Source organism: Onychomys torridus, chromosome 10, assembly GCF_903995425.1.
Source record: "Onychomys torridus chromosome 10, mOncTor1.1, whole genome shotgun sequence".
Classification (NCBI taxonomy): domain Eukaryota; kingdom Metazoa; phylum Chordata; class Mammalia; order Rodentia; family Cricetidae; genus Onychomys; species Onychomys torridus.
In genome coordinates, this window is record NC_050452.1 from 70,723,442 (window position 1) to 70,738,107 (window position 14,666).

The 14,666-nt window shown below is 44.5% G+C and overlaps 1 protein-coding gene and 1 pseudogene across 1 annotated transcript in view; both read right to left on the reverse strand.

Moving 5' to 3' along the window:
• Positions 1–1,582: 1,582 nt before the first annotated feature.
• Pcgf3 (polycomb group ring finger 3) overlaps positions 1,583–14,666 on the reverse strand; it is a 49,959-nt gene continuing 36,875 nt past the window's right edge. The window contains exons 9-11 of the mRNA XM_036200790.1: positions 11,311–11,448; positions 5,477–5,557; positions 1,583–4,436 (exon numbers count right to left, since the gene is read on the reverse strand). Of these exons, the coding sequence (XP_036056683.1) occupies positions 4,389–4,436; positions 5,477–5,557; positions 11,311–11,448 (267 nt within the window). The 3' untranslated portion in view covers positions 1,583–4,388. The remainder of the gene's footprint in view (positions 4,437–5,476; positions 5,558–11,310; positions 11,449–14,666) is intronic.
• Positions 6,635–10,387, reverse strand: LOC118592102 (annotated as a pseudogene).

Below are 14,666 nucleotides of genomic sequence, written 5' to 3' on the forward strand. Positions count from 1 at the left end.
AATAATTTCTAGATGACTTGTATAAATTATATACTGTGGCCAGGCATGGTGGCCCATACCTTAATTCCAGCACCTAGGAGGCAGAATCAGGCAGATCTCTGTGAATCTGAGGCCAGTCTGGTCTACACAGAGAATTCCAGGGTAGCTAGGACTACATAAAGAGACTCTGTTTCAAAAAACCCAAAAAGCCAAAACCAAATCAAATCCAAACAAAACGAAGTGAATACTATATAAATAGTTGTTATACTAGAGTTAGGGAATAAGGACAGAAAGAAAAAGCTGTGTATTTTTGTGAATATTTTCCATCCCTGGATGCCTGAGCCTACAGATGGAGAGGGCCGATCACACTCTAACATATTATCTGCCGTAAGCTTACAGATACTTTAGATAAAACATTTCCAGTCCAGGAGAGTTAAGTTTTTCTTCTGCTTTTATTACAAGCATATAATATTAATTGGCAAAACACTGAATACAAGCTTCACTATCATGAAATCAAAACATTAAGCAATATTCCAAAAAAGATTTCAGACAAAAACTAGCCACTGATGGTACAAAAATTACACACTAACACAATCATAAAAAATGTAAACTTTCAAATTAAACAGTCAAAAGATCTGAATCTGCATCATTTCATCCACCATGACAGCTGTTGGCTGGGGCAGCATTCCAGGGTGAGGGCTCAGGTGCTGCTGCTGTCTGTGACTTGGTGTGACTTTCACTTGGGACAAATGTGTCTGGTACGAGCTCAGAGCTGGAACTGACATGCTAAAGTGACACACACATCTCACGGGCACACTTCAGTTCTTTCTCCAAATGGGCTCTTGGATGGGAGTATGTGACAGGCGGAACACTGGGGGTGAGAGCCACTACCCCACACAGCTGTGCCTGATGAGGCCTGAATGGCAGCAGATCCTGGAGGAACCCGAGATCCGCAGACTGCGGTACAGCTCAGGGATTTTTCTAATCTATCTATCCCAGTTTATCTACTTGGTGCATTTAATATCAAGGCAGAGAAAACTTCTGTTTTCATGTTAAGGTCACATGTGATGTGTTGGGGTTTAAATGATTTCCTGAGGAAACAGACATTGTATGTGTGTGTGTGTGTGTGTGTGTGTGTGTGTGTGTGAGAGAGAGAGAGAGAGAGAGAGAGAGATTGATTTTGCTATCTGCACTAAATTCAGTGTTTTAGAAGCATATTCAATATCCATACACAAAGCAGAACCCAGCTAGCTCATTCTTGGAACATTTAATCTAATGATACATTTCAGAGCACTGTGATACACCACCCTGTATGCCCTCAGAAACAAAGCATACCAGCCTGCAAAGATTCTGATGCCAGGGCAGGCATCAGAGGCCAGCAAGCCTGTGAAGGGCAGCACTGCCAGGTTCATCAGTGGAGACAAGGAAATCACAACCCCCAAGATGGCTCAGCCACAGACTCAGCTCAAGAACTTGGGTGTACCCACAGTAGACACAAGCCTAACATGGTGCAACCTCATCACTTCCTTCCTGGCTGCTTATCTTTTAATATTGATGGAACACACATACACACACACACACACACACACATACACACACACACACACACACACACTTTCCCAGTAACAGCATTCTTATAATAATAACAGCAAAAAAGGCAAAACCAAATAGCTGAATGCACAGATATTGAAATTCCACCTATATTCCCTTTCAATTTAGTAGAATCGATGCTAGATCACAATTTAAACACTCTAATAAATGCATGTTGGAACCTATTGCACAAAAGCATAAAAATGCTTTTCATCCCTATAAAAACATATAAACCAAAGGCTACAAAAAAGTAAAAGAAGCTTGCAAAACATCTCACAATTTTATCTTATATGCCTGTAAATAAAGCTGGACCACGGAAACCAAACAACTGGATGGGAAAATATGATAGAAGGCTTAAAATAGAATAAATAATTTTATAAAGTTAAGTTTTCTTTTTTTAACCCCCCAAGTCTTAAATTCAATATTATATATTCTATCTGAGTTTTCTATTTTCGTGAAAATGGTATTGGGCGAGACCACGTGCTGGGAGTCTGGTCCCGGGGCTGCCGGTTGGTCACACCCGATTTCTAGCATCGGCAGCTAATGAAAACAACTTCACAGGAGCTCCGCCTGCTGAGAAAGCTGGACAGGACCAGTCACTCACTGATCCTAGTGTTCATGCTGGAAAAATAAAGTTTCGGCCTTGGATGTCACATGGAGCTTGGCAGGAGTGGAACAGGCGCCTGGGAACTTCCATCTGACGCAAGCTCACTCTGCTTCATCTAGGAGCGAGGTAAGGCTACAGGTCAGACCAAAGGGCAGAAGGGCATCGGGAACCTGTCTGCAGTGCAGACAGGCGCATGATGGAATCTTAGAAAAATAGGTATTTTTGCTGCTGAGGTTTATCAGGTTAACGTGGTGACAGAAGAAGCAGAGCTGTTGGGGCAGTGGCGCCCAGCCAGGACATCCGATGTCCGCCTCGCTGAATACTTAGATCTATCAACTTAGCACCATAGCAAAGTCAAGTGATTCTAAAAGTAGCTACAAAGTTACAAATATATATCATGAGATTATACAGCCATTCTAAGTTTGATCTGAACTGTAAATTAACTTTATTTTAATTTGGAGGCTTCTAACTGTTGAACTTCTTTAATTTCACCACATGGGAAAATACCTAGATCTAATGTAACTGCATTGAGAACACGGTCTTGCCGGATGCTTCAGCAGCACTTGTGTTCTGAGGTAGACAGGTAATATTTACGCACAAACCCTTGTATAGCAACTCTAGAAAGGATCTGGATGAATAGCAAACTCAGGAAACTGAATAATCCAAACAGTCCTGGGCTTAAATAGAGAGGAGAATTTTGATCAATTCCAAACAAAGAGCTTGCTTTTATTTTAGAAGGGCATACATTAAAGAGTCAGTTAATTTGGATGTTTTATCCTTAGTAACATTATGTCTCACTAGTCGCTGCTTCTGGCACTGTGTAACTGAAAGAGGGAGTGGAAGAAAAAGTGGGGGCTGATAAACCCAAGCTCAACTCTCAAAACAAAGTCAAGAAAAATTCCAATTGCTAAGGCGAAGACTCAGAAAGCTTGGCCTAAGGGACACATTAAGATCCTCATCCGCCCACCAAGAGCAGAGGTACTTCTAGGATTATAGGGTCCTACAATTCCCATAGGGCCTGGAAGGGCAGGAAGTGGGAGAGGTAAGAGGGCCCCCGGACTGAGAGGTCCCTGGGAACCCCAGGACAGGACCTTCTCCATACTCTTGCCTTCCTACCCCTTAAGGGAGAGTCAAGTTGGATATGCTGGCATCTTATTCTTTAACCCAACAACAACGAAGATTACATGAGAAAGGGGAGGTTACCAAATAGTATCCTGTCTGTGACCAAAAAAGCAACCTCTGCTTAACAGGTTGCTCAGTTACCTGGCCTGAAAAAGGACCCAAAGAATGCATGTTAACCCCACGAGCAGGAAGGCAAGCCTGCAAATACCAACTACCAGGAAGGCTAGAGGCCACCTCCCAAGTGTCTTTGCAAGGCCTCCTCACAGGATGGCTTGCGCTGTTTGACAGACAGCCACCACCACATCTTGCCAGCAGAAGGAAGACAAAAAGGGAGAGGCAGGAACCCAGTGACAGCCTTTCCCAGGAAAACTATTTCAGGAACTGTCCACAAGCCAGCGCTGCAGGCCAGATCACCTCTAGTGTGCCTTCCTGAGGGTGCCAGGATTGCAGCCACATGACACTGGGGGTAAGGAAGGGTCCTGCCTTGACTAGCCAGCACAGGCCATCATCCCAGGACACATAGCACAAGACTTAAACTTGGGAGTGGGCCTCTGCCGTACTCTAGAAGGTAGGAAAGTAAATACCACGGCTAAATAATAGTATTACTGCAAGCCTCTTTGGGTGCGCTTTAAATTAAATTTTTATATATCTCTTAAGTCTTCAGGAAGCTAAAGGCAACAAATATATACCATGAAAAGACTTTCAATAACTTAGGAAGGACTTAGTGAAAGTACAAGTATTTTTGAGGCTTATCATGAAACCTAATCCACGAATTAAACCAAAACGAACTCAGATTCTCAAGACCTGGAAAGCAAGCAGAGGTGCTGTATGTCAGGCGAGTGTGGAAATGTGTCGTCACCATTTCACTTATTCTCTGGCCTGTAGACCTGAAGCAGAGACGAGCGAACTGCGAAGTGTTTTCATCCTCTGTAAACGCGTGCTGGTAGTGTCTTGTTGGGAGTGGATTCTCTCATACAAAAGTTATAAATATTCTCTATTCAGAAATCTGGTCCACATGGCACCCAGAGGCAACATTCCACGGCACATTTTGCCGTGTAGAGCAGTGGGTGTGGGCTGAGTCTGGCTGGGCTTACAGCAAGTCCATCTTGGGTCTGTAGTGTAGCAGGAGGGGCGCCTTCTGCAAGACAAAAACAAAGGTGCCTGAGGAGGTACAAGGGGCCTAGACTGTGCACTCACTCCACAGGCACACACTGCACCAGCAGCGCCACAACTAAATCCAGTTCTGGGGACAGGAAGTAATCGCCATTGGTCTCAGGGAACCCAGTGGTCACCTGTGTGGGTGTTTGGGGCTCGTGACAGAGCCTGTGCAGCCAGAACCTCAGCTTGCTCCCCCTGCCTACCAAACTAGCTCTGGTCTCTCCTATGCAGTTCCTTACACTCTCCAACCCTTGTCCTGGCCAGCATCAACTACTGGTCATCCCAGTCTTGGGCTGGCCCAGTTGTCTCCGTCCCCTTCTTCCTGGGAAGCAACATGGGTAGAGGTGGGAGAGTTGCATTCCAGGACTGGGCAGGGACCACAACACCAGTTTCCAGACTCAGAAGGTACCCAAAAGTCTGAGTTTGCTCCAACTGTGGCGCTACCATATCTGGTCCCCTGGACTCAGGGGATTGAGAGGGGTGGTGAGTAAAGACCCTGGCTGGGTGGATGATTCAAGAAAGACAGCTGTTCCACAGCAGTGTCTGCAAACAGAAGACATGCATAGCAAGTAAGGATCAAGAGTCTAAGGGCTTGAGAGATGGCTCAGAGGTTAAGAACACTGGCTGCTCTTCCAGAGGTTCTGAGTTCAATTCCCAGCAACCACATGGTGGCTCACAACTGTCTGTAATGAGATCTGGCGCCCCCTTCTGGTGGGTAGGCATACATGCAGACAGAACACTGTATACATAATAAATAAATAAATCTTTTTTTTTTTTTTTTTTTTTTTTTTTAAAGTCTATCTAAAACCTGGCATTCAAAAGAACCATCCAGTCTCATGCCAGGAGGTGGTGGCGCATGCCTTTAATCCCAGCACCCGGGAGGCAGAGCCAGGTGGATCACTGCGAGTTTGAGGCCAGCCTGGGATATAGAGCGAGATCCAGGACAAGCACCAAAACTACACAGAGAAACCCTGTCTCAAAAAACCAAAACAAAACAAAAAGAGAACCACCTAGTCTCACCTTGAATCTCCACCTTGTAACAACCACGAACTTGAGCGTGTGGTCCTTGCCCAGGATCTCTTCGTTGCATAAAATGTCCAGCTGGTGGGAGAAGGGGCTTCAATTAGGTACATATTCAACCTATCTTTAGAAAGAGGCCCCAACAGTGATAATATGAACAACCCCTCCCCAGTCATGTGGAATATAGCTTGCCTGCTTATTCACTTACCTGCGTTGGCCAATGTAGAAGCCAGCTGCAAACACGAGGTATAACAGAAAAGGAGCATTTCTATTAAGACCAGAACTTCTTCAGGGGTCAAAGATAGAGTGGGCTACTTCCTGTGCTGCAGTGGTCCCAAGAGGCTCAGCCTGGCTGCTGTGACATCAGTGAGGCCTGCCCTGTCCCACCTCTCCCTGGATCCCACTGACTGTACCTCAAGCCATTGTCCTCCCTCTAAGTGGTAGTGAGACATAAATTCCTGTGTTTACCCACTGACCCTTGAAGGGCCTAGCCACCATCACCAGTTCAGTAAGCTACAGCAGTGACGCCAGGTTACCAGACAGCACGGTAGGAAGGTATACCAAAGAAGTCACAAGACAATTTCTCTTCAGACAAAACACAAGGCCTGGTCCGCACAGAGCATATAGGCCCTTATCCACATAGAGCACACAGGGCCTTCTTCACGTACAGCTGCAGGGATTGACCTACACCCACCTGCTAGCCTACGCTTTCACCATGGCTGCCCTGCCCACTGTCCCATACTTCCAGCTGTCCTGTCCTCAATGCAGTGAGGGAAATGTGCTCTGGGCCTTTTTCTCACTTATTTAATAGACTTTACTACTTAGAGAACAGTTTTAGGCTCTCTCGCCTCATCTTACATAGACATATTCCCAAAGAGACTAGACTGTTATGGCGTATGGGTTATATATCCTGTACTACTTCATTCAGATGAGGAGCCACCTGGCTGCCATCTTCCTGATAATGGCCTAATCCCATTGCACCTAGTTGTGGTTCTGCGTCTCCTCATCCGAAGTCTAATGCTTATAGGTGTATCTGGCCAGCACTGGCTCCCCACTTCTCCAGGCTCACCTGGATAGCACTTGCCATTATATAATCTGCACATGGGTGCTTGAGGAGGTGCATGGTGATGTCTCACTGTCTTTTTTTTTTTTTTCCCCCAGGATTTACTTGTTTATTGGGCTTTGAAAAGTAAGACATGTATACTAGAAGAAAAATTCCTTTAATTTGGCTTGTTGGTCCCATATGTCATCTACTGACACTTGGACTACTTAGTAATGTCTTATTACACTTAGTCACACAAAGCACCTTCGCCCTGTTTTGGTTGTGTGTATTTTAAGGCAGATGGTAAACTAGGTCTTGAGGGACGCTTTAGTTTCTGAGGGTGATATAAAGAACTTAGACTACAGAACATTAGGCTTCACAGGTGACAAAATGTGACCTAAAGTGTTCTCAAACTTAGAAGCCAAGGCTTCTCAGGAAGTACCATTAGTCACCTTGCTAACAAAGCGAAGACTGCAATGCTAAGTTACTTGTCTGTATTTTTCCCCAAAGCTGACACGTCCAGCATTAGGAACTATAAATACACAGTCGTCTTCATTCTTTGCGTTACCAAGGAGCATGTCTTCCTCCATCATGTTCTGAAGGATGAACAAAGGCTTGAGGAGTTTTAGAAGATAAACTGCAGCATGAAGGCCCCGATGTTCACCCAGACTGTATGGACCTTTCGCCACACATGTCCCATTCCAGATAATGCCTTGGTAAAACATTTCTTGTCCTGAGTAAGCAGCACAGCTCTGCCTGTCCCTGGTCTACAGACACGGCTCATTTCCCGAAGGCAAGCTGGATATAGATTCCAGTTTCTCTTCTTGGAGCCCATCCTTTTTCCAAATGGCTTATCTGTTACAATAATATCCACAGAAGCAGTTCTCAGTGGGAGGTTGCAGATATCTCACTGAACAGCATCAATGGGCAACCCCCAGGATGTTTTTCCATCTTTTATCTGGCTCTTAGTCAACAGAGATGAGATGTTATTTGCTACTCTGTTCACTGCCAGTGGGTTGTTGTCCCCAGCAATATGGTAACAGTGAGACCACTCAGTAGCCCCCTCTATTGGTATTGCTCCTGTTCCACACATTGGATCCACTATTACATCAGTAGGTTTAAGTTCACAGAGCCTCAGCATCCCATAGGCAAGCGTTGACCTAAGAGTTGTAGGTCCAAAATGTGTAATATTTCTTCGATGGAGACTCTCCTCTGTCAATGCAATGCCAACAATGACTTCATTATCATGGATGTTCAGGAGAACCTCTACATCAAAGTTGGTCATATCAGCCTTCCACTTAAAATACTCTTGAACAGAACCCCCCAAATCCCTCGCAGCCTCACTGCAGGTAAGGCAGTGTTTCTCTCCTGCTCCGTTGCAGGTGACTCTAAACTTCTGGACTTGTGGTTCAGTTTCTTCTCTGAAGCTTTTGCCAGTCTCATCTTTGCAAGATGCTAAGACATCGCCCACTAAGGTTGATATTTCTTCTTTCATGGCTGGATTTTCATAATAGTCCAAGATGTGTGGTTCTGAAGCGCTGCTGGTAAGCTTCTTATCACCGTTCTCTTCTGCTTTGTCTCCCGGTCCACAGTTGGCCTTTCTCTTTCCCTGCACTCTGGTTTGCCTTTCTGTGCTTTGCTTTCCTCTTCTTGAAACTCGTGTTAATTTGCCAGACTTTTAAAGGGCTGGACCATGGGAGCTTTTCAGCCAATTCTTCGAAGTCCTTTAGAACTTCTTCCTTCGTATTTTTGAACTGGTAATCTTTAAACTCCTGAACAACCACAAATAAGTTATCAACTGATCTCAGACAATGAACCTGAGCCAGACTTTCCACTGGAATGTCAAAATATACCTTGCCCTGGTCTTTGCTGATTCTGCATGATGACTTCAGTTTCTCTCTGACTTCATCTGCAGCTATTTGCTCAAAGCCAGTAGGTACCGTGGCTCCAATAGAGACTTGGAGATGCTCAGACTCACTTTGATGCCACTTTCCATCACTGGCACAGATTTCTTGTTCTCTTGAAGGTTTATATCCAGGAGTTGGCTGGTAGCTTCTTGAGTGTCAGACATGATGGAAATGTCTCTGAAAGGCCTAACAGTCTCGGCTGCAAGCAGACCCTTCCAGCCGCCACACCTGCGGAGTCACTGTTTTTTAAATTTGTATTTCCTTAAGTGTGTGATCAATGACCCAGATGGTCTTGGTATCTCTCTAGGCAGAGGACAAAGGCTGTTCTCACAGGCCACATAAGGAATGTGTGTTTCTTGTAGACAGACCAGCCTTTGGGTCCATGAAAGCTCAACTGTCTGCTGTCATCTTTACTAAGTGGTGTTTACCTTGTGATACACAAACTGCATATAAGCTCCTGTCCCCAGCAAGGCATAATGCCCTCACCCAGTTCTTATGACTTGCCCTTAGTGCTTGTCCCCCTTCCTTATCCAATGTCCATGACAATGCTCCCCACACTTCACACAGCATTAGGGACTGCAGGGCTCTGAGAGCCGTGTGAGATCCACCTGGAATACTCATGAGCTGATAGCCAGTTGCAATGGAAATGCTTCACTTCTTGTTGGCGCTCGTGGAGAAATGTTCCTGCACATGGAAGGCAGCCAGCTTCCCCTTCAACTGCCTGATGTTCCTGGCTCTGTACAGCCATAGAAGCCACTTCAAGTCAAGATGGACATCTTTACCTTCCCAGGGTCCAAGTCTCTCCTCTACCTTATTCCCCAAATAAACCAAATCTAGACTTTCTTTTCTTTTTCCTGTGGGCTCCTGGTAGTGAGTATCAAGTTATATCCTCATTCTGTGTCTGCCACCTCCTTCCCAACCACTCATGTGGTTGGCTCAGGGCTGAGCATTGGGCAACTTGACAGTCCAAAACCCTGGTTCCTGGGTCACACAGCTCTGAAGAGCACTGTGGCATGACTGCCAGGAGTGTCTTTCAGTGTGGCTATAATTAAACAGCACAGACTGGGCAACTGATGAAGTTAATATATTAATATAACAAAACATTAACATATTTTAATATAACACAATTAACAGTTAATATAACTGGTTAACAGCTAATATACGCTACAGGCTGGAATTCTGGTTATAATGTAAGCACTTGCTGTCACTGCAAGCTATAATAGAGCGAAGAAAGATTTCCCCAGGTACCAGTCATGATTTAAACACATCCCCAAGGCCCTGCCTCCCACAGCACCATGGGGTTGAAATGGAGTTTTCAGCACATGGACTTGAGGCATACTGAGTACAAGAAGATCCTCTTGCCCTATGGTTTCTAGGGTCTTGTGGCCAGGTCACTGCAGTCCCTGCCTTTGTTCTCTCTTGCTTCCTCTTACCTGTGTCTAAAATCTTCTTCTCCTACATACTAATACAGGATGCTTATCCCTGGGCTTAGGCTTAGCAGACAATCTGAAATGTTTCATCTCAAAATCCTTAAGATGCTACATCTGCCAAGACCTTCTTCCAGTAGGGTCTACCCACAGGCTCCCGCTGGGATATAGGCTCGATGGCTAGCACAGCTGTATATACTACTCTCCAAACTATTATCAACCACCACTCACATGTACCTGCTGCAACCTACTGGACCATCTGTCTTGACAGGGGTCTGTGTGTCTAAGTCCTTCCACACAGCCTCAGAACTCTTTTGACCCTTCCTTGGTGCAGCAGGACCAGTTGCTGCTGTTCTTGTTCAAGTACCACACCAGCCTGGGGTTCTGAGCACATGTACGTACGAGTCTCTGCCATGAGCCCCACAACAAGCTCTGGGTCTGTGCGTCTGCTTGGGTTTCAGCTATTGATTTGTAAGGTCGCATCCATCATGTGTTCATTCATCCACCCACCACCCACTCATTCATTAAATTAAAAATCAAAAGTTCTGGGACTACGGAGATGGCTCAGTAGTTAAAAGTACTTGCTCTACATAAGGCCCTGAGTTCAGATCCCAGTTCTCACATAAAAATCTGGGCATGAGCCAGGCAGTTGTGGCACATGCCTTTAATCCCAGCACTGAGGAGCTGTTACACAGAGAAACCCTGTCTCAAAAAACCAAAAGTAAATAAATAAACAGAATGAAGTAAATAAATTAGACAAACAAACAAACAAATTTCTATATAAGGGGCCAGCAAAATGGCTCAGTGGGTAAGGACACTTTGTTGCCAAGCCTGACAACTTTTGAGTTTAATCACCAGGATTTCCATGGTGGAGGGAGAACTGACTGTTGCAAACTATCACCGCCCATGTGTACGTACGTACGTACGTACGTACGTGTGTACACACACACACACACACACACACACACACACACTCTCTCACTCACTCACTCAATAAATCTAATTAAAAACATTTAAAAAAAATCTCCAGGGGCTGGAGAGATGGCTCAGCAGTTAAGAGCACTGACTGCTCCTCCAGAGAACCCAGGTTCAATTCCCAGCACCCACACGGCAGCTCATAACTATCTGTAACTCCAGTTCACTGGGATCTGATGTCTTCACACCAATGCACATTAAATAAAGTTAAATAAATTTTTTTTAAAAAAAAAATCTCCAAACAGCTAGGCAGTGGTGGTGGTGCACACCTTTAATCCCAGCACTCGGGAGGCAGAGACAGGCGGATCTCTGTGAGTTCGAAGCCAGCCTGGGCTATAGAGCAAGATCCAGGACAGGCTCCAAAACTACAGAGAAACCCTGTCTTGGAAAATAAAAAAGAGGGATGTGTGTGTCTTTGACTGTTATTTTAACAAACAAGACAGGCAAAGAAGGATGCATCCCAGCTCTTTGGCTGATGACTACCTCATTGAAGGAGGAGAGATTAAGCTTCTTGGCGATGAATTTCTTCAGGTGCAGCACTGTTGCTTGGGCTGAGCATCGGATCCACTTCCGCTTCAGGCCCCGTAGTTTGCTGCTATTGCATTCCAGACAGATGCTTACCTGGAAGAGAAAGGGTATGAGGTCAGGACTGCCAACTCTGACTTCTCCTGGACGAGCACTCATTTCTACATCTATGAGTGCTGGTCTCTGAAATCAGAACGACACTGTACGAGGATTTCTACCTCAGTCTTTTCTACTGTCAATTTTGGTCTTCTTAACTTAGCCACCATGAGAGTTATGTGTCTGTATTTGTCAAGGGCACTGAGTCCTTCGTGTTCTTAAGTGGCTGTCCCTGTCCAGACAAGTCCTGTGCTGACCAAGGTTTGTGAAGGAAACAGAGGTGTTCTTGACAGAAAGGCCATGAGCAAAGCCTTGGCCTGACACTTAGATGGGTGCTCTGGATGAGCCATTGTTTTCCAGAGTCAGAGTACAGGTGTTGGATGGAAATCTACAAGTGGAGTTAACTGTTGGGTCCTAATGCAATGCAAATGGAGATCTGCTTCTGGGGGACAAAGCATCTCCAACATGGGTTCATTCAAATTTCTGAAAATTCAGGTAAAAGAATTAAAAAGGAAAGTAACTGAAATATGTATCATAAATCACAAGAAATAGAAAAAGAATTAAAAACATAAGATACTGAGTAAAGAACACATTACAGTCATAAAAATACAACACAACTTCTAAAATTAGTAAACAGATTCACTGAAGCTAAAAACACTGGGCACCTTAACTACTCAAGACAAAAAAAAAAAACTTTCTCAAAGATCATTTGAGGAAATTACCAGTGAGAGTTTAAGTTTAAAGGCAAATTAAAGTATCAGAATTAAGGAAGCCAATAAGGAAGACAGATGGAGACAGACTTGCACAGAGGGAGGGACAAGGGAAGTCAGAATTTAAAAGTAAGTTCCCTGAAGGATGGAAGACCAGGAAAGCAAATGATCAGATAAAAACAAAGGGGCTAGAGAGATGGCCCCTTTGTAAAGTACACAATGCTCTTCCAGGAGACCCAAAGGTTTAGTTCTCAGAACCCATGCTGGGCAGCTCACAACCAGCTGTAACTTGAGCTCCAGGATACCTGATGCCTTCTTTTGGCTTCTCAGGCACCTGCACACATGGAGCATACAAATATACACACATTAAAAAGAAGGCGGGGCGGTGGTGACCCACGCCTTTAATCCCAGCACTCGGGAGGCAGAGGCAGGTGGATCTCTGTGAGTTCAAGGCCAACCTGGTCTACAAAGCGAGTTCTAGGTCAGCCAGGACTACAAAAAGAAACCTTGACTCAAAAAAACAAAACAAGAAAAAGAAAAAAAAGAAAGGGGGGGGTACAACTGAAAGAGAACAAATTTCTTGAAATACCTTATTAAAAGATAAAAAGAAATGATATAGAGGTGAGGCAGTGCATTGTTAAGACACATCTGTTGGATGCAGTGTAGAGGCCTATCATCCCAGTACTTGGGGAGGTAGAGGTAGGTAGATCAGTTCAAGGTCAACCTCAGCTACAGAGATTTTCAAGTCAGCTTGCTCTGTGTGAAGCTCTGTCTCCAAAAACAAAACAAAAATGAGAAACAGGAGACACTGGCCAAATGATCAGAAAATAGATTATTACTAAATCACATTACAGAGCAAGAATGAAGAAGAGCTCCTTTCAAACAACTATGGAAAGACTGGTTAGGAAGATGGACAGGAGCGAGACAGGAGGAATCTTAGGGCAAGGTGCAGACTAATATCAGCTATGGATTTTTGAAAATGTATGCATTCATTTAAGCAATTTGTAACCAGTAAAGTAAGAACATTTAACTTGCAAAACAGACATGACAAAAAAAAGGATTAAAGAAAATGTTAATTCTGTGCCATCAACCCTACTCAGTACCAAAAATGGAAGCAACAAGAAAAAAATAAACATGTTAGGTTAAAGCAGAAATCAGCAACGATTTATCAGTGGTCATGGGAAATATAACTAACTTGCCATCTAATGTTCTAGGGACTGGAGAGATGGCTCAGTGATAAGAATACTTGCTGCTTTTGAAGAAGACTCAGGTTTGGTTCCCCGCACTCACATGAGAGCTTATAACCATCTTGCTTCTTGTTCCAAGGAGTCTTCGGGCACCAGGCACAAACATGATGCACATACATCCATGTAAGCAAAATACTCACATAAAAAAAAATCTTTAAAAAGAGAAAAATTCTGGTTTGATTAAATAAAATCTAGTCAATGTTAGATATTAGAGGAAGATATTTAATAAGCTGGAATACCAGATTATTAACCAAAAGAAATCTGGATTAAGTTAATAAGAGATAAGGCAGACTTTAATAGAAAAAAATGTCCCTAAGAAAACATTCCCTAAGGAATGCTTACAAATTTACACACACCAATTGATTAGAGCAGATGCAGAAACCCACAGGCAAACCCTAGATGGGGCTCAAGGAACCCTACAGAAGAGGGAGGAAGGACTGTAGGAGCCACAAGAAAGCGGCCCATAGAGTCAACTAACCAGGGCTCCCGGGGCTCCCAGAGCCTGAAGCATCAGGGAGCCTGCACGGGCTGACCTAGGTCCTCTGCATGTGTTATGGTTGTGTAGCTTGGTTGGGACTCCTAACAGTAGAAGCAGAGGCGGCCTCTGACTGTTTTGGGACTCCTACTGCATTGCCTCATCCAGCCTCCATAGGGGAATGTGCCCAGTCTCATTGTAACTTGATATGCCAAGTTTGGTTGATATCCCTAGGAGGGCTGCCCTTTTCTGAAGGGAAACAGGAGGAGTGGATCTGCGTGGGAGACGAAAGATAGGGGACAGGGGAGAAGGGTTGGGAAGCATCTTAACTCTTATAAAAGAAAACATTTAACTGTGGTGGCTGGCTTACAGTTCAGAAGTTTAGTCTATTATTGTCATGGCAGGAAGCAAGGCAGCATGCAGGCAGACATGGTGCTAGAGAAGGAGCTGAGAGTTCTTACATCTTAACTCACAGGCAACAGGAAGTAGTCTGACTCACTGGGCACAGGTTGAGCATATATGAGACTTCAAAGCCCTCCACAGACACACACTCCTCCAAGGCCACACCTCCTAATAGTGCCACTTCTTTTGGGGGCCATTTTCTTTCAAACAATCATAGGAAGAGAGGAGGGAGGGGAAACTGGTCAAGATGTAATATATGAGAAAAGAATTTTTTAAAAATTGCATGTACCTAGTGACCTTTGTGAATGGACTGCAGCAGCCTCATCTGACACCTACTTAGCCAAATGGCTGTAAGCTGTGAGCTATAGTGTGCTCTAGCCAGAG